We start from the raw sequence: 24,060 nt of genomic DNA, 5'->3' as shown, positions 1-24,060 counted from the left end.
GCATTATACTCCCCCTTCATCACCACCCAGGCGAGGAAACTAATAACGTGCGCAGTCACCACCAATGCTAGTCCCACTGGGTCGGGGCACATTCACCCATAGTGCAATGTCCAGTCCACAATTTAGATATTTTAATATTATGAATTATTATTCCACAAATCCAATCATCATTCATATTGTAACCAACCATCCCCATAATTTTACACTAATGCCCTTTATCCCACAGCTTCATGAAGAGAGTTCCATGCCTGAATTATCATTACTCTGTTGGAACGGCAAAACAATAATCCAGCAAGGCTCTGGAACCAAGATAAAATTGATCGTGGTCCTTTGTGTTATGTGCCTCTCAGCAAGTGGATAATTTACATACCTGCCTGGGCATTTACTTTCCCATATTCCAGCAGGGATAATAAGTGCAGGTCAAACAAACTGATAAAAATATTTAAAGTTGATGTCTGAAGTGAACAATTTTTCAGATCAAAATTTCTCCCTCACTGCACAGTGGAAAAGTACAGAGTACATTTGCGTCAAATATCAAATCTGAGCTTTGCAGAATTGTTGGTCCACAACTTTCCCAGTGTGTATATCGCAAACAGCATGCAATATTCCTCCCCGCTGTCTGACAGTTCTAAATCAGAGCTAAAGGGCCAACCCAAAGATCTTATAGCTTCGCTATAAGATCTTCGGGCCAACCTATACCTGGAAACTTCACTTCCTGCCATGTACAATCAGCATTACAAAAGCATCTGCAAGCTTGGAGACCCAAAGTAAAGAATTCTCCTAAATAAATGTATAAACTTTAGCACAAATCTCCACTCACTCCCAACCCCATCAAATACACTAGACATTAGAAATCTGAGGCTGCAGCAGCATCGAGGAATATAAAATAAAATCTAATAAACAAAGCTTAATAAAGCAGATTGGAGAGAATAAGACTATATCTTATTAAAACTTACAAAATTCTTAAAGACCAATACAGGGTGGGATAGAGAATATTTGTCCTGGCTCTGTAGTCTAGAACAAAGTTTCAGTATCCAAAGAAGAGGAAAGTCATTCAGAAATCATGTCAAGAGAAAGTACCTATTAAAAAGATGGTGCATCTTTGAAATTCACAACCCTGGAGGATCGATGAGATTCAATTGTTGAGTTCATTTCCCAAATGGCAATTTCCCAAACAGTTAACACCAAGTGTTTTCAACAAGACAGAAGCACAGTATATTCACAGCAGTTAAACATCCAAGTAATTTGAAGCTTGTCTTTATTTCAGGCTCATGACTAATGAAAGTTAAACGTACAGCAAGTTTAACTTACAAAACCTATGCAGACAAAATGCAATAGTGGCCGTGGGAGAACGCAGAAGGGGGCAGGGAGGAGGTAAAGATCAATTACTTTAGACACGAAAAGGAATCAATAATGTCTTTGGCAGCTGTTATAATCAGAGAAATTACCCAGGCTAACAGCTTGGTTTTAGGGACTTTAATGATACTGCAGCTGGTAATGGCTTTTCATACCTCACCAGTCATCTCCAGACTTAATTACACCAAACAAAGATTAATCAACTTAACTATTTAACCCAATTTACTCAAAACTGCCCCCCCCCCATACGCATTCAAATCAGTTTACCATTAAAATAAAATATTTAAGTATTTTAGTTTTGTACATCGTTAAAAAAGGCAAAGTAATGAACCACTAAGGGATTAAAATAACAAGGATTGCAAACTGGGTACTTTGCAAGGAGGATAGAAGATCATATACTTCAAGACTCGGGAGAACTCGGGAGTAGAATAGCACTAGACCCTCTCCTCTCAATCCAACAATGATTGTCACATCAGGGTCAACATTATACACCAAAGCCCAGGCAGGTTAGGCTTGCACACTAGCATCAGGACTGACTCAGATCACAGACCTTTGGGTGCAGTACATTCTTTCCATACAGACAGCAACAGAGGAAGACAGGGCAGTGAAGGTGGTGTTTGGCATGCTTGCCTTCATAATTCAGGGTCTTGAGTACAGGAGTTAGAACGTATACAAGATGATGGTAAGGCCACTTTTGGAGTATTGTGTACAATTCATTTGCAGCCGCCCGACTCATTACCCACACCAAATCCTGGCAGCACATCACCCCAGTCCTCAACAAACTTCACTGGCTTCCCATTTCCCACCGGATCATCCACAAAATCCTGGTCCTCACCCACAAAGCCCTCAACCACTTGCCCCCCCCGCCTTATCTCACTGACCTCCTCTCCCCCTACCAACCCTCACGGTCCCTCAGATCCATTTCAGCTAGTCTCCTCTCCATTCTGAAATCCAACCTCTGCACTTTTGGAGACAGAGTCTTCTCCAGGGCAGCTCCCAGGCTCTGGAACTCCCTCCCACAATTGATCCAAACTTCTGAGTCCCTCACCATCTTCCAGTCCCGCCTCAAGACCCATCTCTTCACCTCTGCATACCCTTAGTCCCATGTCCCCCTCCCCTTTGCATCTCTGTCTTACTGCTCTATTTTGTTTTGTTCTTGACTCACCATGTAAAGCGACATTGAGTCGTTGAAAAGCGCTATACAAATAAAATGTATTATTATTATTATTAATAATTCTAGTTCCCCTGCTAAACGAAGGATGCCATCAAACTAGAAAGAGTGCAAAAAGGAGATTATGAGGATGTTACCAGGTCTCAAGAGCATTGTGCAAGGAGAGGCTAGATAGGTTGAGTCTTTTCTCTCTGGATGGTACGAGACAGGGGGGTGGCTTTAGAGCAGGGGTGCCAACATTTTTCATCCCATTTATCCCTGGCAACTTTAATATAATTTATTTTTAACAACTAATGATGAACAGATACCGGTATACCAGAACCAAACACAGTCAGTCAATGAGAAAAAAATGTATGAATCCCGAATCAACAAATTTATCCCTTGGGGGTAAATTTACCCTAGGTTGGGAACCCTCGCTATAGAGGTTTATAAAAATGATGAGGGGCATAGCACAGTGAATAGCTACTCTTTCACTAAGGCAGAGGAGTATAAAAACTAGAGGACATGGGTTTAAGGTGAGAAGGGATCCGTGGCATTTTCTTCCCCCCACAAGAGGATTGTGTACAAAGAGAACTATCTGCCAGAGGAAGTGTAGAGGGGTTCAATTGCAATATTTCAAAGACACTTCGACAGCTAGATGGATAGGAAAGGTTTGGAGAAATATGGAGCAAACCTAGGCAATTAGGACCAGTTCAGTTAAGCAACTTGGTTGGCAGGGACGAGCTGGGCTGAAGCAACCATTTCCGTGCTGTAAAGCTCTAAAGGGTCTATGACCAAAATGATACAAGATCACCTCCAACTCCAACTAAAAGCCTCTGTCCATTCATTGCTGAAGAAAAGCATCAGAAATGGGTGAGGTGCCTCATGCTACCCACAAAACGAATTCAACACCCACCATTACCCCACTGCCTCATCAGTATTAGAAGATTGATACAAAATGCTGGAGAAAACTTTCAAAACTGTCATCAGCACAAGGAACATCTCAATGCCAAAATTGGACTAATAGCCATCCCACACCACATAACAATGTGACCACACGCTACAATCATGGCGGCACACTGGCATAATGGTAGAGCTACTGCCGTACAGTGCCAGAGACCAGTGTTCGATCCTGACTACGGGTACTTGTCTGTGTATTCTCCCCGTGACGTGCATTGGTTTTCTGAGATCTGCAGTCTCCTCCCACGCTCCAAAGATGTACAGGTTTGTAGGTTAATTGGCTTGGCATGAATGCAAAATTGTACCTATTGTGTGTTTGGTAGTATTAATGTGCACGGATCGCTGGTTGGCACGGACTCTGTAGGCCAAAGGGCCTATTTCCGCACTGTATGTCTAAACTAAACTTGGCAACAACAACCAGCATGTAAATGAATGCCACCTTTAATTCTAGAATGCCTCAAGCATTAAGAGTTAAGAGAGTTTAATTATTAGATGTGCCGCCAACAAAATAATCAAATTGTTACTTGCTGCAGCTTAACAGGCCCATAAACGTAATACAGATAAAAGATAACCACAATTTACAAATGAATAACCATAATTCTTCGTAACCATCATAGTGCAAGTAAGAACATAGTGCAAACAAAGACAGTCCTGAGAAGATAATCGTTGCTGACTTTAGTATGGTATTTAAGAGCCTGAAATTTTGGGAAGAAGCTGTTTTTGAATCTGGTGATCACTTGTTTTCAGACTCCTGTATCTTCTTCCCCATGGTGGTAGCAAAATGAAAGTCTGGCCATGGTGTTGTGGATCTTTGATGACATTGGTTGCTCTTGATGGTGGGGAGTACAGTGCCTGTGATGGACATGGCAGATTCATCCACCCTCTGAACCAGGCTTTAATACAACCAATGTGCTCTCTACCATACACCTGGAGAACTTCAATAGAACTTCACAGAAGGTAGTTGAGGCCAGTTCATTGGCTATATTTAAGAGGGAGTTAGATGTGGCCCTTGCGGCTAAAGGGATCAGGGGGTATGGAGAGAAGGCAGGTACAGGATACTGAGTTGGATGATCAGCCATGATCATATTGAATGGCGGTGCAGGCTCGAAGGGCCGAATGGCCTACTCCTGCACCCATTTTCTATGTTTCTATTCGTTGACATACCATATCTCCTCACTCTAAGTAGAGGAGTTGATGAGCTTTTGTTGCGATTGCATCGATGTGCTGAGCCCCAACAGGTCTTGAGATATGCATGCCCAGGAACTCAGCTCTTCACTCTCTCAAGTTCCATCCCATTGAAGACGACAGGCTTATGGATCCTTGGCTTTCCTTTCTTGAAGTCAATCAGCTACTTGGTCTTGCTAATGTTGAGAGCCATATAATGTTCTGGCACCAAACAGATCTCCCTTCTATATTGTTACTCATTGTTACCCATTATTCATGCACAATGGTGGTATCGTTGGTGAATTTTAAGAAAGTGTGGGAGCTGCGTCTGGCTATACAGCCATGGGTATAGAGTAGAGTAGTACTGAGCACGCACCCTTGAGGTGTTCCTGTGTTCATGATCAGGAAGGAAATGTTGTTACCAAGTCGTACCAATTATCGTCTGATTCTGGAAGTCCAGGATTCAATACATAGGGATGACCCAGTTCTCAGAGTTTTACAAGTTTGATGGGGATGAGGGTATTGAATGCTGAGCAGTAGTCGATAAACACCAGCCTGACGTGTTATCTTATTATCCAAGAAGTCCCATACAGAGCGCAGAGCCAGTGAGATCATGTCCCGTTAATCTATTGTGACAGTAGCTGAATTGTAGCGGGTCCAAGTCCTTAAGGTAGGAGAAGATATACATCATAACCAACTTCTCGAAGTACTTCATTACTTTGAACAGTGGTGAGGATTTTTAAATTGAGGTGATTCCATTGCGAGTGCCAATGTAGAACAAACTGTGCTCTGAATGATACATGTATTAAATACAAACTGTAGACGTCTGGAAGACTGTATGATAAAAGATGATAGGCCAGTCAGATTAAAAATACAGAATGATGAGAGATTTAGAAGAAAATGAATTATGGTAGGAATTAAAGTTGGCATCACAAGAGTTGAAGTGACACATGGACAAAACATCAGTTCCGTGAGACCACTGCAGGATTCCAAATAGTTTCACACAACGTGGGATAGGATTAGTGGTTATGGACAATTTTGTGTTGTGGAAACCACTGACAACCAATCACCCCTCTAGTAGCAATGTTACAAAATTTTGAGATTTAAAAAATCAAGTCTGCAATTTATCCCATCAGATAAAGCATAACAATAAGTTTAATTTGACACCAAATTCACTTTCATATCTCAAGTATTAAAAAAGTTATGACCATTTTCATACTCGGAAATTAGCATCTTGTTCCCTATTGATTTTCAATGGACATTACAAAAAAGCTGTGATCTTGGATAGTCAACAGGCCATTTCTCAAGGAAAGATTAACATTTTTAAATAGCCTAAGTGTCCAAAGATTATTCACAAATAATTCACAATATAACATGATTTTTATATCTAATTTACATTAATTTATAGGCCAAATGGAAGGAATTTAGTGTTCAATTGCTGTAAATAAATGCCCATTTAAATCGGCTTTCTAGTGGGTTCATGTGGAACGCGCCGGTTTAGAACGTTGACATAGCGCTGGATTAGTGCCCTCAAGTGCCGAGAAAAATACTGCGGGATATAAAAAGCCCAAAATGAGCTATTCGTTATAGATAATTTGATATATAGGGTTATATATATGCCCCATTTAATGTAAAAATAAGGTACATACCTTTAATTGTTTGCTCTATAAAACCCTGGGGCTGCGAGAGGTTGCGAGATGAAACAGTAATTTAAAATCTATTAGAACTATATTATCGAGGCCTATAAAACTAATAATACCTTTTGCGACCGGGTCTTGCAGCGATTTTTCGTTAATGATTTACTAGGCTGAACATGTGCGATTAGTACAGCCTAGTAAAAATCGCGTTTAAAACCCGCCCCCTCCAAACAGCGCCAAAATCGCGGGCCTGGCTGAGGGCAGATTCCCAATGGCGATTCAGGTAGGTTTTGTAACATACCTACCTCTAGTGCCTCAACCTTACAGTTCACTAACCCCACACTGTCATTTCTATCTCCACCCAAAATTCACAACAAAGACTGTGCTGGGCTGGCCCAAAGTTTCCATCTGCTCTTTGCCTGCTGAACTCATATCCACGTATCTTGCCCCCCTTGTCCAGTTCCTTCCAATATACATCCACAACACACGATATGCTCCTCATCATTTCAGCAAATTCAAATCCCCTGGCCCCCACCGCCGCATCTTTACTATGGACACCCAACCCAGGAACTGCACCATTCCTCATCAGGACGGCCTTGGGGCTCTGTGTCTATCTAGAACATACCTCCAAACAGTTCTCCTCTAATAACACTCCTCAACCTGGTGGAACTTGTGTTTACATTCAACTTCTCTTTTGTCTCCTCCAACTTCAATTCAAAGGCACTAAAGTGGGCTCATGGGTATGCCTGCCTCCATTGGCGACATGGAGCATTCTTCGTTCTAAACCTATCGCCCCAGCGCAGAGGGAGAAGAGGAGGGAAGAGACTGCAGACCTAAGACTTTTGCCTCCATCACAGTGAGGAGATGCTGGGTGGACTCACTGTGGTGGATGTTAATATGTGTTTATTGGTGTTTTATTGTATGGTATTATATGTATGACTGCTGCAATTTCGTTCAGACTTCGGTCTGAATGACAATAAAAGGCTATCTATCTATATCTATCTATCTATGCTGGGACCACTTCCCAACATTTTCTCCGCCACACTGATAACTGTACTAGCACTGCCACCATACAGAGTAAAATGAGTCCATTTCATCAATTTTGCCACAAAACAGTCACCCTGTACTTAAATTTACTTTGACCATCTCTTCCCTTCTTGATCCATCTCCAAAGACAAACAATCCACTGACATTTACTACAAACCCATGGAATACCATAGCTAACTCGACTACACCTCCTCCCATCCAGCCTTTGGTAAGGACACAATCCCTTTCTCTCAGGTTCTCTGCCTCTGCCACACCTGTTTTTGAGATATGGCCGCCTATTCCAGGAGATCAGAGATATCCTTCATCATATCCAGCACATCATTCCTCAATCAGCTAATACACAATCATATCCCCCTTCACAAATTTCCTCCCCGTTCCTGTCTTCTTTCCAATGGGACAACTCTAATGAAAGAACTGGCTTTTAGGGAGTTTAGTTTCATGAAACAACGTGGAACCGGACCTTTGGCCCATCGAGTCCACACTGGCCAACAATCACCCATATACTAGTTCTGTGTTATCCCAGTTTTGCACACCGGGGCAATTTACAGAAGCTAATTAACCTACAAACCTGCATGCACGCCTTTGGAATGTTGGTGGAAACAGGAGCACATGGAGAAGACCCATGAGGTCACAGGTAGAACGTACAGACAACGTCCATACAGACAGCACCCATAGTCAGGATCGAACTTGGATCTCCGGCACTCTAAGTCAGCAACTCTACCGCTGTACCACAGTATTACTCGTGGAGTCATTCATTAGCTATGGCAGTGTGCATGATTAGAATGGCCTGTATGAGGTAACATTTAATTATGAATTTCCAAGATGGGAAGTCCTTCGTTCTTTAAGAGTTGATTGGTCGTTGTTACAAGGACACAGCTGATTAATGGAATCTGCAGGAAGGTGCCTTTTGTTGCATTCAATCCTGAGAAAATTCAAAAGCAAGTTTTAAGCTCCTTTTTCAATTTTCTATCTACAGTGGCAGCATATATTGATCTAAAACTATGTGGGATGATCACTAAGAACAGATCTCAGCACTGCAATATGCCACTAGCAGTTTATGTTCAGGTCAACGCAGACTACAATGTGGTGACACCAATAAACTAAACTCCTAGAGACTTCACCGATGACCTGTAGAAAAGTCAAGTGGCACGCCCACAATAACACCTGTGTTTTCCTTTTAAATAGTAGCTTGGTATCATTAAATTAAGTACTTCGCTTGCATTTAATCTCGTCAAATCGGGAATAGTCAAGGCTTTGCTGTGCAGACCAGCCAAATTAACATTATCCAGAGGCAAAATAGTTTAAATATTCCCCTTTGGTTAACTGCAGGCATTGAATGTGGTGTAATTAGAATTTAAATACCAAGAAGATCACATTACTCTTTCCAAACTCTAAGATCTATAAAATTCAAACACGACAAACCAAGAAATAAATATGCAAATCGTGCCACGGATCGGGATCTTAGATGACTAAATGTCATTGCCCTGATGCTGCCAGTTAGACGTTCCAGTTTGAAGTTAATGCCATTTATCGACCTGGAGTGGAATGCCATTTTATACCAGCACTGCAACCTTCAAAGCATTTACTCAAAGTTACAACCAAAAAAATGAAAACCTTGCTGAGAACGTTGCGGATAATGTGCAAGAATGATATTAGATTGAGCCACATTCAGGAACTTCACTGCAGAAAACTCATTTCAGTTGACTTATCTTTTTACATTGATTTTAGAACATAATTCACAAATTTCAATATGTCCCTGATGGTTTGTATTTACAATCAATGCTTTATTGTTGCAGATCTCCGAATTGCCAAACCACCAAATAAGTCATCGTGCAACCACAGTCAAGCCTTCTAAGTGTCCACTTTGTAATTGTTCCTCATTTAGCTACAGGTTCAAATATCTTTATTTCCCATTCTTACTTGCTGATTTTTGGTTTGTGTGATAAGCAATTCTGTTTAAAAATCATATAGAAATGCACATGCTGAAAAAAAGCCCTGTGAACACAGCAGCCGATGCCCTCTGCCTACCCAAGAAAAGTTATATTCCAGTTTATATATACAGGAAATATAGCAATTTAAGATATGTTCTTTGGTTCTAAATATTTCTTTAGTCCCACTCTTAATATTCAACTTCAGAAGCCTTTCCATTGATATAAAATATTCCAAATGTGGATGCTTATTCTGGCTGGTCCATCAGTTTTCCTTGTAGAATATTTGCTCAATGTTAATGCTCCAACACATCGAAATAAATGTTCCATAAGCCCTGACGCACACATCAGGTTGGTCAATGCGCACGTGCCGCTGTGTGAAACATTGGCAACTGTGCCGAGGAGTGACCGTTAATTTTAGGCTGAAATACGTGGCAACAACAGCATTTACTTGGGCGAGACAGGATTAACGGGGAGAAGCACAGGTATCCTATGAAGATGCAAGACCTGCAAGCTGACGTAATCTTCAGCCTCAAATAAACTTGAAACCAGGTAAAGTAAGACGTTGCTGTAAAAAGATAGATGGGGAAAACAAAAGGAGATGAGGCAAAGGAATCCCAAACGTTTTTGGGATAAATATTGATTATTGATCGTACTGCGAACAGCCCCCTCCTGCAGTCTGACTGCTTGAGCCAGTGCATTTTTTATTGGCACATTAATCGCTGGTTTGTACATACTGAAAAACTGAATTGTTTTCTTTAGGCCAAGGTTGCAGATAAAGAAACTAGTCAAATCCAGATGTGGCTGTGCTAATGCTGCCATCTACTGGGTCTATGATGAAGTGCAAGCTCTCTCGCTATTCCAGAATTCTGACTGGGACCCCTGTGAACTGAAACAGTGGGCAGTGGTTTTTCAAACTCTTTTTTTTTGGACGTTAACTTATCTCAAGTACAGTTAAACATTCAATTTTCTGAATTAAAATCCTATCTGGAGGGAGCATTATAAGCACTATAAAAATCAGTCAAGCACAGTGAGAAGATATTGGAATAAACTGAAGATATGAAGCATAAGAATGATAGAGCAAAGGACCAAATGTAATAACTTAATCAAATGACACAGTTAGTTAAATAAACAACAACCACAAAGGAACGCTCTGGATGAGTGTTTTGAAAAGAAAAATAGCTTTCACCGAGGTTGGTACCTTTTAATAAAACTGCTTTTGCATTTGTATCAGCCATTTCCTGTACCAACACCTAGAATCGACGGTCAACAGAACAGGACCAGACAAATACATTTTTACTTGCTTATGCACATTAAAGCAACAATACAACAAATAAATATACAAGAAACAATAATACTACTGTGAGAGTTAAACTCCGTTTAAACCCAGAGTGATAGGATGCATATTGCACCGTGGTGAGTGCAGGATTGTACACATCGTGCTTGAGTGGAATCAGTCCAATTTCTAGTGAACATTGGGACTGGAGCACAAACACTGCCCATGATCCGGAAAACCAAGAGGAAACAGGTACAGGAAATGCAAGCAACAAAGGATTCTTTTCTAGGGTTGGACAGCTGCCAGAGCTGCTGCTTCATAGTACCAGAGTTCGTCCCCGACCTTTGGTACTGTCTAGGTGGAGTTCGCAAGCTTGCCTTGTAACCACTTGGGCTTCTTCCAAATGCTCCGGTTTCCTCCCACGTCCCAAGGACATAAATATGAGGTTATCCACTTTGGTGGCAAGAACAGGAAGGCAGATTATTATCTGAATGGTGCCAAGTTAGGAAAAGGGGATGTACAATGAGATCCGGGTGTCTTTGTTCATCAGTCACTGAAAGTAAGCATGCAGGTACAGCAGGCAGTGAAGAAAGCTAATAGCATGTTGGCCTTCATAACAAGAGCAGTTGAGTATAGGAGCGAAGAGGTCCTTCTGTAGTTGTACAGGGCCCTAGTGAGACCACACCTGGAGTAGTGTGTGCAATTTATGGTCTCCAAATTTGAGGAAGGACATTCTTGCTATTGAGGGAGTGCAGCGTAGGTTCACGAGGTTAAGTCCCTGGATGGAGGGACTGTCATATGTTGAAAGAATGGAGCGACTGGGCTTGCATACACTGGAATTTAGAGGGATGAGGGGATCTTATTGAAAACATACAAGGTTATTAAGGGATTGGGCACGCTAGAGGCAGGAAACATGTTCCCGATGTTTGGGGAGTCCAGGACCAGGGGCCACTGTTTAAGAAAAAGGGGTAAGCCATTTAGAATAGAGGAGGAAAAACTTTTTCACACAGAGTTGTGAATCTGTGGAATCCTCTGCCTCAGAAGGCAGTGGAGGCCACATCTCTGGATGCTTTCAAGAAAGTTACATAGAGCTCTTAAAGATAGCGGAGTCAATGGATATGAGGAGAAGGCAGGAACGGGGTACTGATTGTGGATGATCAGCCATGATCACGTGAATGGCGCTGCTGGCTCAAAGGGCCGAATGGCCTACTCCTGCACCTATCGTCTATTGACATGCAGGTTGGGAAAGTAATCTGCCTCTGTAAAATTGCACCCAATGTGAAGAGAGTGGATGAGAGATTAGGACAGCACAGGAACTACTGTGAACGGATAATTGATGGCCCATGCGTACTTGGCACGCCAAAGGGTCTGCTTCCATATTATAACTCTGAACTGAACTTGATGTTACAAATATTTATACTGTGCTGTCACTCTGAACCTGGTCTAGCAATGCTTGGAACGACTAAAGATTTGAAAGCAATAAAAATATTTCCTCTATATTAATATGTTTTTTTTAATTTAACACTGGTGGATCCACAAGTCTTCTGCCAACCAGCAAATTACTACCAGCAACAGGCCCATACTGAAATTGCAATATGGCACCATTAAAGTGTAGACCATTATATATTTTTGTCCATGACCCTTCATTAGAACTAATAAAAGTGCTTACACGTGACGTTAGCTGTGTCCTTCCATAGATGCTGCCTGACCTGCTGGGTGCTTCTGTTATCTTCCTCAGTCAACTCATTAATGATGTACAAATAAAGCTCAATTTCAAGATCAACATTTTTTTTACACTAAAGCACTTTGAAATTAGAAGAGCAATGACTACTCATACAACTAAAAATAACTTTAAAAGGGGATAGGCAGGAAAGAGCAGTGACATGGAAAGCAGGGGGTGGCACAATGGCGTAGCAGTTGAGCTGCATAAGAGCGCCAGAGAACAGGGTTCGATCTGACTACGGGTGCTGCCTATACGGAGTTTGTACGTTCTCCCCATGACCTGCTTGGGTTTTCTCCGAGATCTTCGGTTTCCTTCCTCCCACCAAAGAGGTACAGGTTTGTAGGTTAATTGGCTTGGTATAAAAGTAAAATTGTCCCTAGTGTGTGTAGGGTAGTGTTAATTTGCGGGGAACACTTGTCGGTGTGGACTTGGTGGGCTGAAAGCCTGTTTCCGCACTGTGTCTCTAAACTAAACTCAAGCCAGTTGATAAGCTAGCAAAAGCAAAAACCAATGGGCCAAATCATATTCCACATTGTAATTTTGATAGAATACAAGATATTATTTTACTAACTTCAGGCTATTAAAATCAATGCCTAGATTTAACTAAACGCTACCCTTCATTTACCTCATCGTTTCAACTCTGTAAGTGTTGTTCAATGGAGCTTGGCCATATATCTGTCGATTTCAAAAACTAATCACCACAAGCTATTTCGATTTCATTTAATACTTTTGAATTATCTTTTACATAATTGGACAATATTTACATTTAATGTTAATCTCCTTGACACATTTCTACAATACAATTCCTTTGTTATCACCCCCCCACTCCCAAAAAGAAAACGTTCTTCTCCATTAGCATCCCTTCCAAACTCTAATGATTGGAAAAATCAAACACAAAACTGCAGATGCTGAACATCTGAATTAAAAATAGAAAATGCTGGAAACATCCAGCAGGTCAAACAGCAACTGTGAAAATAGATAGTTCATATTTGAAGTCAAAGACCCTTTATCAGCGCAGCATTTAATGTTTTATTTTAATCCAACATACACCTTTGTGTATTTCTCAGGTATCTTTCCCAGTACCCAAAAGTAATTAAGTTCCACTTTAGTCTTGCCTTAGCACCAATATATTTTGCTTGGGCAGGTTACAACCAAACGGACTTCTCTAAATTCAAGTAACCCTTGCTTTCCCTCTCTCCATTCCTCCCAGTCTGACTGTCCTGATTCAAGTTTATCTTTATATGCTTTGTGGCCATCTTCCCCTAGCTAACAATGATCCATTCTACATTTTCCTAGATCTCAGTCCCATTCGATGTCTTAGTTTCACACCTTACCCTTCCATATCTCTGTCTCCCTCTCCCTTGCTCTCAGACTGAAGGGCTTCGACCCGAAATGTCACCCATGCCTTCTATCTATAGATGCTGCCTGCCCGCCGAGTTACTGCAGCATTTTATGTCTATCTTCCGTGTAAACCAGCATCTGCAGATCTTTCCGACACCAATATTCTCTGTTCTATGCATTCTTCTCCCATGATGTCTGCAACTTAAAACTACATTATTCTTTCTCATTCCCAATTCTGATGAAATATGCTCAACCTGAAATGTTACCAGATTCACTTTCCACAGATGTTGCCTGACCTGCAGATTGTTTCCAGCATATTCTGATTTAGATTTTCAGCACCAGCCGATCTTTTACTTTTAAATTCCTTGCCTCCCTCCTTTGATTTATGACGTCACAACTCAAATGTAATATTTCCACTCTTTACAACTTTGATTGTGTGTTACATCGTAGACATTTACCCTTCTCCATTTATTTAAAACGGTTATATTTGATCCTGAACTGTTGTGCTGCTTGCAGAATGTTGCCACACTGTGGCATCATTTTTAAAAATTAGTAAAAGGCCCACCAATAACAGCCAGGGAATCTCACACACGATCATATTCATCATGCATTCTACAATAGTGCGTCTTACCTGGTAAAGCAGTGATGAAATCCCGCTGCAACATCGGTTTCAGATAGGAGTTAATATGTCCATGCTGGTAATGGCACATCCGGGAGATTAGGTGCTCCACAAATTCCACCTGATCTGATTCAGACCACTGGTCAAAGTATTTAATACACAAATCCTTCTCTTTTTCGTAGTTTCCTGAAGGCCTCTTTCTGGGGACTATCATGGAAGGGGGCCCATTTGTGATCTGGAGTTATTTAGCACAAGAAAGGAAACAAAAACATTATAAATTACTTAGCTTGAAATTTGAGACCAAATCAATATAGATGCTTCAAAACTAAACACTTTAAACACTGCAGCAAACTTTCTGCATTAGGGTTGGGGGAGAGGGCTGGGTTAATGGAACGGAAGCAAAAAAAAACAAAAACGTTTGGATCAGCTGAGACATACAATCCTTCCAGGAAACATTCAACATCTCAGGAAATCCAGGTCTAAATATTAACAATTTTTTTTGCAAAACATTTATATTACAAAAACAGTAGCACAAGAGGCAATGCATACAAAACAAGCACAATATTTATCATCTATTTAAATCAGTGTTATAAACTTGGCCTATAAGCAAAAAACATCTGATCTATATTTGATGCATTGCGAGCCTTACAGCTGTTAACTCCAAAATAAAATCACAGCAGCAAAGCAATCATCGTGTGAAGCAGAGACCAATATGGTATTGATCTGGTTTGCGCTTCTTCATGGTGTTATACGGGAAACTAGGTCATGCAGCTGAAGAGCCAGGAGAGCACAGCGCAGAAATTAAATTGAAATATCAAGATCACTGAATTAGCCGATTTGTCGGGTCAATGGAATATGAATAATTGTCATATGTTCATCCCAACCACAAAGTACAAAAACCTTCATGCCTTACGACTTCAGGACCTCCCTAAAGATGCCACAGCTTTCACCACCCCTTCTCCACCCAATTATAGTCACCGTTATAGAGAAAAGCAACAAGAAAATTATGAATTGTACAAAACACAAATAGCAAGATGACAAATGACCACAATGTACTTTTGTGATGTTGACTGCACATCAAATGGTGTCTGGAATTTAAGTAAAAAAGGATCCTGCACTTCAAAAGTCTACGGTTTTATCACGTCTACTTGAGAGGGCAAAGGTCTTGATTTGCACCTTCAAACTCGCTACAGTCCTTCCCTACTGCACTGAAGAATTACTTACATCTCAAGGTGCTGGAATAAATCGAATCACTTTGAGGTGCGAGCATTGCCAACTGATCTATCGATATTATCTTGAAGGCAGAGAACACATGGCTGTTGCTCGTGTTCACTCAGATTCCTGCTATGTGCCTGGGTGACACTGGGTTCATAGGTTCATTAGTGATAGGCGCAGAATTAGGCCATTTGGCCCATCAAGTCTACTTGGCCATTCAATCATGGATGATCTATCTGTCTCAACTACATTGTTCCGCCTACTACCCATAACCTCTGACACCCTTATTAATCCATTAATCTCCACCTTAAAAATATCCATTGATTTAGTCTCCACAGCCAGTTGTGGCAGGAATTTCACAGATTCACCACGCTCTGGCTAAAGAAATTCTCCCTCGTTTCCTTTCTAAAGGCAAGTCCTATTGGCTATGACATTTGGTCGTAGAGTCTAGGACCTAGACTCTCCCACTAGTGGAAACATCCCCTCCATATCCTCTATCCAGGCCTTTCGCTATTCGGTAAGTTTCAATGAGATCCCCTTCATCCATCTAAATTCCAACAAATACAGGCCCAGTGCTCATCATGTGAACCCAATCATTCCTGGGATCATTTGCGTAAAGTGGGACCCTCTCCAATGCCAGCACATTCTTCCCATGATATTGGGCCAAAAACTGCTCACAATATGTCAAATGCAGCCTGACCAGTGCCTTATAAAGCCTCAGCATTATATTTCTGTTTTTGTATTCTTTTGTATTCTCTAAATAAATGCTAGTATTTGCCTTCCTTTCTACCAATATGACTTCACCCATCTTTGCATCATCTGCAAACTTCAATTCCTTCATCCAAATCATGGATATACATGAAGAGCAGCAGCCCTAGCTCAGACCCCTGAACATCACCGCTAGTCACTAGCAGCCAGCCAGAACCCCCCCCCCCCCCCTCCCCCTTTGTTGCCACTCTTTGCCTACTGCCATTCAGCCAACCTGCTAACCAGGCTAGTATCTTCCCTCCGATACCATGAATTCACATCTTCTTAAGCAGCCTCATGTGCAGCACCTTAAAGGCCCTCTAAAGAAGGGCAAGATATCCCTTTCACAAAATCAAGGTGGCTTCGGTCTATTTTATTATGAGAAACCTCATTCTTTATAATGGGCTCTAAAATCTTACCAACCACTGAAATGCTGGATTACTCTAATTGAGATATTTATTGTGATAAAAATGCAATAGGATAGTTACAAATCGAATATTTCAGACAGTGGTGGGGAGATAATTTGCGTGCCAAGGGCACGTAAGTGGGACAGGCCCTTAACTCAGCAGGACAGGCAGCATCTCGAGATCCTTCTTCTGACTTGGACATTGACACATATTAAGGAGGATCTCGACCCGAAATGTCACCCATTCCTTCTCTCCAGAGATGTTGCCTGTCCCAGAGTTACTCCAGCATTTTGTTTATTTTCGACACATATTAACAGCACAGTGCCTGATGGTAAACAATGACTTCTTGCTCCAAAGACTGGTTACAGAGTTACAAACACTGTTGCTGAGGTTAACCACACCATTGTCACTGCTGATCAGATTTTTAACTGAACTAGTCACTACAGTGTCGACAAGAGTGGCTCAGAAGTGAGTCACTGACATCTTCATTCTCTAAACCTTTCCATCTACGAGGCGCTTGTCAAGATGTGATAAATGATTCTCCATGTGCTTAGATCAATGTGGCTCCAATAGCACTCAAGAAATCTGATATCATGCAAGACAAACTCAAACGCTTGCTGGAGATCTTTCCACCATCCTAAGTATAGTGCTTTATGATTGCGATGTGAACCATACCATAGCTATTCCACAAGAGCCTGCCAAAACCTGCATTAATAACTAGGACAGCAATAGATGGAGAGAACACTTCAAATTCCACTCAATGCCCACACCATTCATACTTGGAAATATAGGCAACACAAGCGTTATGGAGTAGGGAGGGTAGCTTCCTAGAAAAGTCTGTATCGTGATTTTCCTTCAAGCCACATCATCTGCACAATCATTAAAAAACGCTGAGATAAAATGTATGTTTATTTACTTTTCTTCACATAAATTCCCAGAGCAAATTTCATTCCTCATTTAAAATTTTTGGGTAGTGATTTATGAACTCGGTAAGAGTGAACTTCCATTGCCCAAACAACCATATAGCGGAGGTCCCATGCCAGTGCTCTTTAGTCATTAGTCCAATTCCATGAACCAGAGGACACAAATCTTGGCTAACACTCTGAAGTACTACTGTCAGATTAAATATTTGAATAGAAGCTTTACATACTCTGCATGAAACATTGCATGGAATAGCAGGGGAATTATCCTCACTGTCCTGATATTCACCCTTGTCAATGCTTTTAAAACAGGTTTCTGGTCAATATAACGCTGCAGATTTATGTACAACTTCGCTGCCATGTTGTTAACATTAAAACAAAGACCACACTTCTGAACATTTTATTTATTGTAAAGAGCTGGGGGTTTTTTTAAGGACATTAGATTAAGAAAGTCCTTCTTTTGTACCACTCTTGTACCACATAGTATTCTTTTTTTTTAAAGATGTCCAGTGTTGAACAATTGAGCACCTTTGGATGTTATTTTCTTTCAAGGAGACTTAAATTAAATATTTTCTCAGGAGAATAGACAAATATTGAAATAGATAGATTTGGAGGTAAATTATTGATTTGGTTGGGAAGTTAGCTGAAGAGCAGGAGACAGAATAGTGGAGCCATAATGGATATACATTGCAATTACAGGATGTGAATATTGATCAAACATTCATATTGTGGCCTCAACTATTCACTGTATTTAATAGATATAATAATAGGATAGAAAGTTACACAAAAAGCTTGTAATTAACATTAAAATGCAATAAAAGCATTGTGTAGGAAGGAACTGCAGATGCTGGTTTAAACCAAAGATAGACATAAAACGCTGGAGCAACTCAGCCAGACAGGCAGCATCTCTGGAGAGAAGGGATGGGTGACATTTTGGGTCGAGACCCATCTTCAGGCTAAAGGAAAAAAAAAAGAAAAAGAGAAACAAAAAAGGTTGAAAGTAGTATTAACACCCAAATGAATACAGGCCTAGCGTCAAATATTCATTCAGCGTGTAAAAGACAGAATGCTAAAGTCCAGGTGCTCCCCAATGAAAACTATGGGTGAACTGGGAGGTTCCCAACATGAGTTCATCTTTACATCGTTCTGCTGTTCTGCACTCATTGCTGCATTTGTTGTATTTATTGCATTTATCATTACAAACTGCATATTCTTTACTCTACAAGGTTCAGGCAAACAAGGAATTTCACTGCATCCTGGTCTATAGGGCAATAAACTAAGCAGAATCTGAGGAACTGGGGCAAATGGGTTTAATATAGGCATGTGTGCAGTCTTTCACTTTGGACCAAGGAAGGAAAAAATATTAATTTTATTGTCAAAGCTAGTAACTGTCAAAGACCTTATACATCCATTGGTACATATACATGGAATATAATATCAGAAAATAATAAAAGGCGATAATGTAGTACGGGTCCTCTATCAGAATATAAATGTAGACATCTATATAAAATTACACTTGCCACGTCGTAAGGATTAAAGCAACCAAACCTCAGAAGGAGGGTTCCAAAGATTAAATTGTGAGGAAAGATTACATAGAGATTAGTCCTCGCACAGTCGGCTCGGTCTGTTCTGTTTACAGAATGCTACACAAAACCCAGACAAATCTGGGGTAGCCTTCGCTACCTGTGCAACTGCAGTACAAATGAAAAGCTAAACATCAATTGGAATGTTGCCCATTGGAATGGGATCACGTTCCTCCACAATTAGGACCTCGAAACACTCAGTTACACCAATGTGCGTCCAATACAGGAACATTCTATTCCCACAAACAAAAATTAAACAGGTACCAAATGACAATTGTAGAACCATCACTTGCATGAATGTTGCCACATTTTACCTTCCAGCTGGAATAGCACACTCAGATATTTGGAGCACTGTGGCCCAGCAATAAGAAAGGAAATGACAAACCTTGACAGAAAATGGCCTGAAGGGACTTCTTCAAAACAGCTAGTCATCTCTACAGCTGCAACCACCCACAGGGAGTTATGGCAGACACACAATTACAGATCTAACTGTAACGTCAGTACACGGAAACTGATTGAATAGCTTTGTGCAATTAAATGACCCACTTAGAAAGCTTTAAATTGACTCCCTGGCCAGTCAAAAACAAAAATAGGGAGGATGGAACTATATTATTTCAAACAAAGTTGGAAACACAGCAATCCTAATGGAGACACAGATCAAATACAAGACTTCAACTGGACTATTATATCCAGCATAGGCAGTTACACAAGAGACAGCGCATGCAACACTTCAATGATCCAAGCACAATTCAAGATCTTGCCAAAGCTAATTCACTTTGGTATATTGATCCAAGAACCACCACCAATTAGCTAAAATCCTTACATTTAGAAGACTGAGGGATAGATTTTATTCAAGCTTTCAAAACATTACAAACTAAAGATAGCCATTGAGTTTAAGATCTTTGTTAGTTGAAAGTATCTCCTGCTCATCTGCTGTACCCTTGACCCCCCATCAATAACCCAGAGAGAAATCTACCCTAGCCTGGATGCCGACAAATAAACAAGTCCTTCATATCCAGCTTTGTTTTCCCAATAATCAACTTTACATTCACACTCCAATGTGAAGATGGTCAAAAGTTAAGTTTCTAGGAATACATATCCTGGACCAGCCACTTAAAAGCTATGTCCAAGAAAGCACACCAATGCCTTTAGTTCTTTAGAAGGCTTAGGAAGCTCGGCATGCCTCCAACACTGCTCACCAACAGTGGTATGACAGCCTGGTATGGGAATAACTCCATCCAAGACTGCAAGAAATTAGAGAGTTATGGACAAAGCCTACAGCATCACACAAACCACCCTACTTTCCATTGATTCCATCTACACTATATGCTGCCTCAGCAAGGCCGGCAGCATCAAGGACAATTCTCACCCCAATCAATCCTCTTCTCCCCTCTCCCACCAGGCAGGAGTTAAATTTTGACAAGAACTTACCTCCAGGTATGTTCAGGAAGTTTCATCCCAGCTGTTGTCAGGCAGCAATCCTCTCATCAGCCAAAGTGTGGCCCTGACCTCCCATCTACCTCATTGGAACTTTCTTTAACTTGGACTTTACCAGACTTCAATGTTATATTGTTGCACTAAATGCTGTACACTTTATTTGTGCACTGTAAACGACTTGATTGGCTTCATGTATAGTTTTTTTTGATTGGAACGCATGCAAAAAACGCTTTTTGTTGTACCTCGGTACATGTGACAATAATAAAGAAATGAACAATCTCTTGAATCTTGTTCTTTTCACCATCATCCTGCCTCGTAACACTCTGAGCAAGCTGAAGATCAGCTACTCCCCACTGTCACTTCCTTTCTAGGAAATCGTCTATATGTATATGTGGAGTTCTAAATCATTGATTTGGGGACAAGATTAACACCAGGGGGTGCTGACGATGGCTGTCTTTTCTTTCTGTTTTGTTATTTTAAGTACGTGTTAAAAGTATGTTTTAGCGTTTCTTGGTTTGTTTTGTGTGGGGGATGGAGTTTGGGGAAACTTTCTTCAATCTCTTACCTCGACGGAGATGCGATTTTTTCCATGTCGTATCTCCGTCCCCCATTGCGGCCTAACATCATGGAGCAGCGCAGCCTTTCCTGGAGACCAACCGGGCACTTCAGCGCAGGCTCGGCGCAGACTTACCATCGTGGATATGCAATCCCCTTGCTGGGGATCGACTGTGGAGAGCTCCAACCTCACCCCTGGGGACTTTAACATTGCGGAGCCCGGTTTAAACATCGCGGTCCCTGGTTAGAGACTGAGTCGGGGCTCCAAGCCGTGGTGAGTTTCAACCATCCCGACGAGGAAGTTCCATCACCCCGACGTGAGGGCCGCGGATCACCGGCTGCAGGTGCATTGATGGCCCCGACCGCGGATGGTGCGACAACCCCGACCACGAAGAAGAAAGAGAGAAAGATTGGACTTTATTACCTTCCATCACAGTAAGGAGTGTGGGGAGCCCCTGGTGGATGTTTATGTTAAATGGTATTTTATGTGGTTGTGTGTCTTACTGCTTTGCACTTGGTATGGCCGTATGGTAACTCGAATTTCACTGTACCTTATGGTACATGTGACAATAAACCCATCTTGAATCTTGAATTACATCTTGGCAGCTCATGAATTGAGATTTAAGTAAGTAAATATATCTGGAAGTTAAAAAAAGCTAATCTCTGTAACAGCGATTAAAAACCATCTGTTTCACTGATGTCCTTCTGAGAGGCCAATCTTCCATCCCTACCCAGCCTGGCTCAAAACCAACCAATGCAGTTGATTTGACAGTCTCTTCAGTACAGATCAAGGGTTCAGTGGTTCTTTATTGTCATGTGTGCACTGTACAGAGAAATTCCTTTTGCTTAGCTCATACGTGCATGTCACCATATTCTGGTGCCATTTACCTAAAGAAAAAGTCCAAAGTCCGGTCCACATGCTGGATGTACTGGAGCGCCCAAAATCCAGGTAAGCCCTAGGCTGCTACAGGGGCTCTTCCATCGCCCTCGAGCGGCTCGGCCCAGCAACCAACATCCCTTTCCTCGCCTGACCGCCTTTGTGCCCCGCGGGCTCCTCCCGCGACAACACTGGAGGCAACATCCCGGTCCCTCAGTTAGGATGGGCAGTGAATGCCAGCACTTAAATCTCAATTGTTCCTCCACAACCATGTCCTTGCTCCTTCTCCACCTTTACAGTCATCTGCACACTTTCCTTATCTTGACCCCACATTACAATTCTCACCCCCAATTTTCCTTAATAAAAGTTCTTGTTTTTCCGGTCATTTTTCTTTCTCCAGGTATTCATTGGAATGATATCCAGTAATTTATCATAATTTGAGAAGAACTCATCCATTATGGATTGCTTGACATCACTCCAAGGAGGCAATCAAAGACCATGAATAGACAACACGCTGGATTAGCTCAGCGGGTCAAGCAGCATCCCGGGAGAACATGGGTAAATGACGTTTCTGGTTGGAATCCCCTCTTCAGACTGGAAAGATTATAACCTTGCATCAACATTGCTTGAGTCAGGCTTCTGTACCTAAGATTGTTAAGCAAGAGTCCAAAACCAGATTACTATCTCCCAAGAGGACAATAGGTGCGGCCACAAAAGGAACACAACGCCAAGAGATGAAGACTTGCGGATTCAGGAAAGCAGCAATGATCCAAGAAAGGCAAGCATTGCCCTGAAGTTGGATTTGGAGGCAGCAGGTATAGCAATAAGCTCAAGCACCATGAGACACACCTCTGAAATCAGTCATATAACGAGAAGACCTGCGAAAAACAACTTCAATCTGCTGCAATGAACAATACCAGTGGACATTAAAATATAAAGATTATACATGCAAGTGAGGAAATATTATATAATAGAACCGCTTGGATAGTGACTTTTATATAAGCTAGGTAAATTTTAAGAGAAAAACTTAAGGTTTTCAGAAACACACGTCTCGTAAAGAAATAAAGTACAAAGAAACACATACAGGGAACAAATGAATCAAAACATAGAAACGGTAATCTGAACCTGAATAGCTTTGGTTATTGCTTTGAGGCAATTGTAACGCTTGAGGAAATTGTATTTGATACAATTTTGTGTTGAAGAATGGATTGCTGAATAGGGCCTCTTCTTAGGCCTGAGGTCATCTGCTCTTTCTCTATGGCACATTCCTGAGCTCTGAATGTGACATATGGATTATGGCTGTTTATGCTGAGTTCGAGACAGATTTCAAGGCTGAGAAATAATAGACTCTGTAGTTTAGCTTGGGCCTCGTTAAATTATAATGAGGTTGAGATAAGGGATCAGATGCTTGGAGAGGAAATAATCAGATTGATGAATTTGTGACCTTCCTATGTTTCGAAGAACCGGCTGTACTTTTGAGGTAATGGTCTGAAGTTGTAAATTTACCCTTTGTTCTGTAATATTTGTAAAAGGCCTTGCAGATGAGATTGAAAATCCATCTCCCAGAGATAGCAGGAAATGGAGAGGCTGTAAGTTAGAATGAAGCTGTATCCTGGCACAAAATACTTATCATCAATTAAGTTGACAGATTTACGACCCAAGTATGCTTGGAGTTGGGAGGTGTGTGTGTGGGTTTTGAATTTAACTTAGAAGCTGTGTAATTCGGCAAACTCATATAATTAATGTTTTAATACATAGGTAATACTATTTTAAACTGTGTAGAATTGTAGTGAAACCATTTATGAAATGTATTGTGTCTGAGTAGGATTGTAAACATTAGACCTTGTTTAGATTTATAGAAATATCTTTCTTCGTGGTATGGAAAATGTGTTTTGTTTGTATGACTTGTGTGATCATTGTATTATATGTGCATCTTATATTTTGAGGAGTGGTCTTTGATAATTGAACCGACTGGGGTTTTGCTTTGTAGAACTAAAATAATTCTAAACAAAGTTAAACCACAGGCAAACGAAGGTTGTAAAATGAGGCCAGAAAAGGGGGGGGGTCACGTGACTCCTGTTGTAAATCACCAGGACTCAGATGATTGGTTACTAGTTT

General features: G+C 41.1%; 1 protein-coding gene across 3 annotated transcripts in view; it reads right to left on the bottom strand.

Moving 5' to 3' along the window:
* The window catches only part of LOC129701415 (F-box/WD repeat-containing protein 11), a 171,766-nt gene that overhangs the window by 81,096 nt on the left and 66,610 nt on the right, over positions 1 to 24,060 (bottom strand). For all 3 annotated transcript variants that reach the window (XM_055642568.1, XM_055642569.1, XM_055642570.1), the window contains one exon: positions 14,214 to 14,436. In XM_055642568.1, the coding sequence (XP_055498543.1) occupies positions 14,214 to 14,436 (223 nt within the window). The remainder of the gene's footprint in view (positions 1 to 14,213; positions 14,437 to 24,060) is intronic.

This window comes from Leucoraja erinacea, chromosome 11 (genome assembly GCF_028641065.1).
Source record: "Leucoraja erinacea ecotype New England chromosome 11, Leri_hhj_1, whole genome shotgun sequence".
In the NCBI taxonomy this organism is placed as follows: Eukaryota; Metazoa; Chordata; class Chondrichthyes; order Rajiformes; family Rajidae; genus Leucoraja; species Leucoraja erinaceus.
The sequence above is the reverse complement of the archived record's forward strand: the minus strand, read 5'-3'. Positions and strand labels throughout refer to the sequence as shown.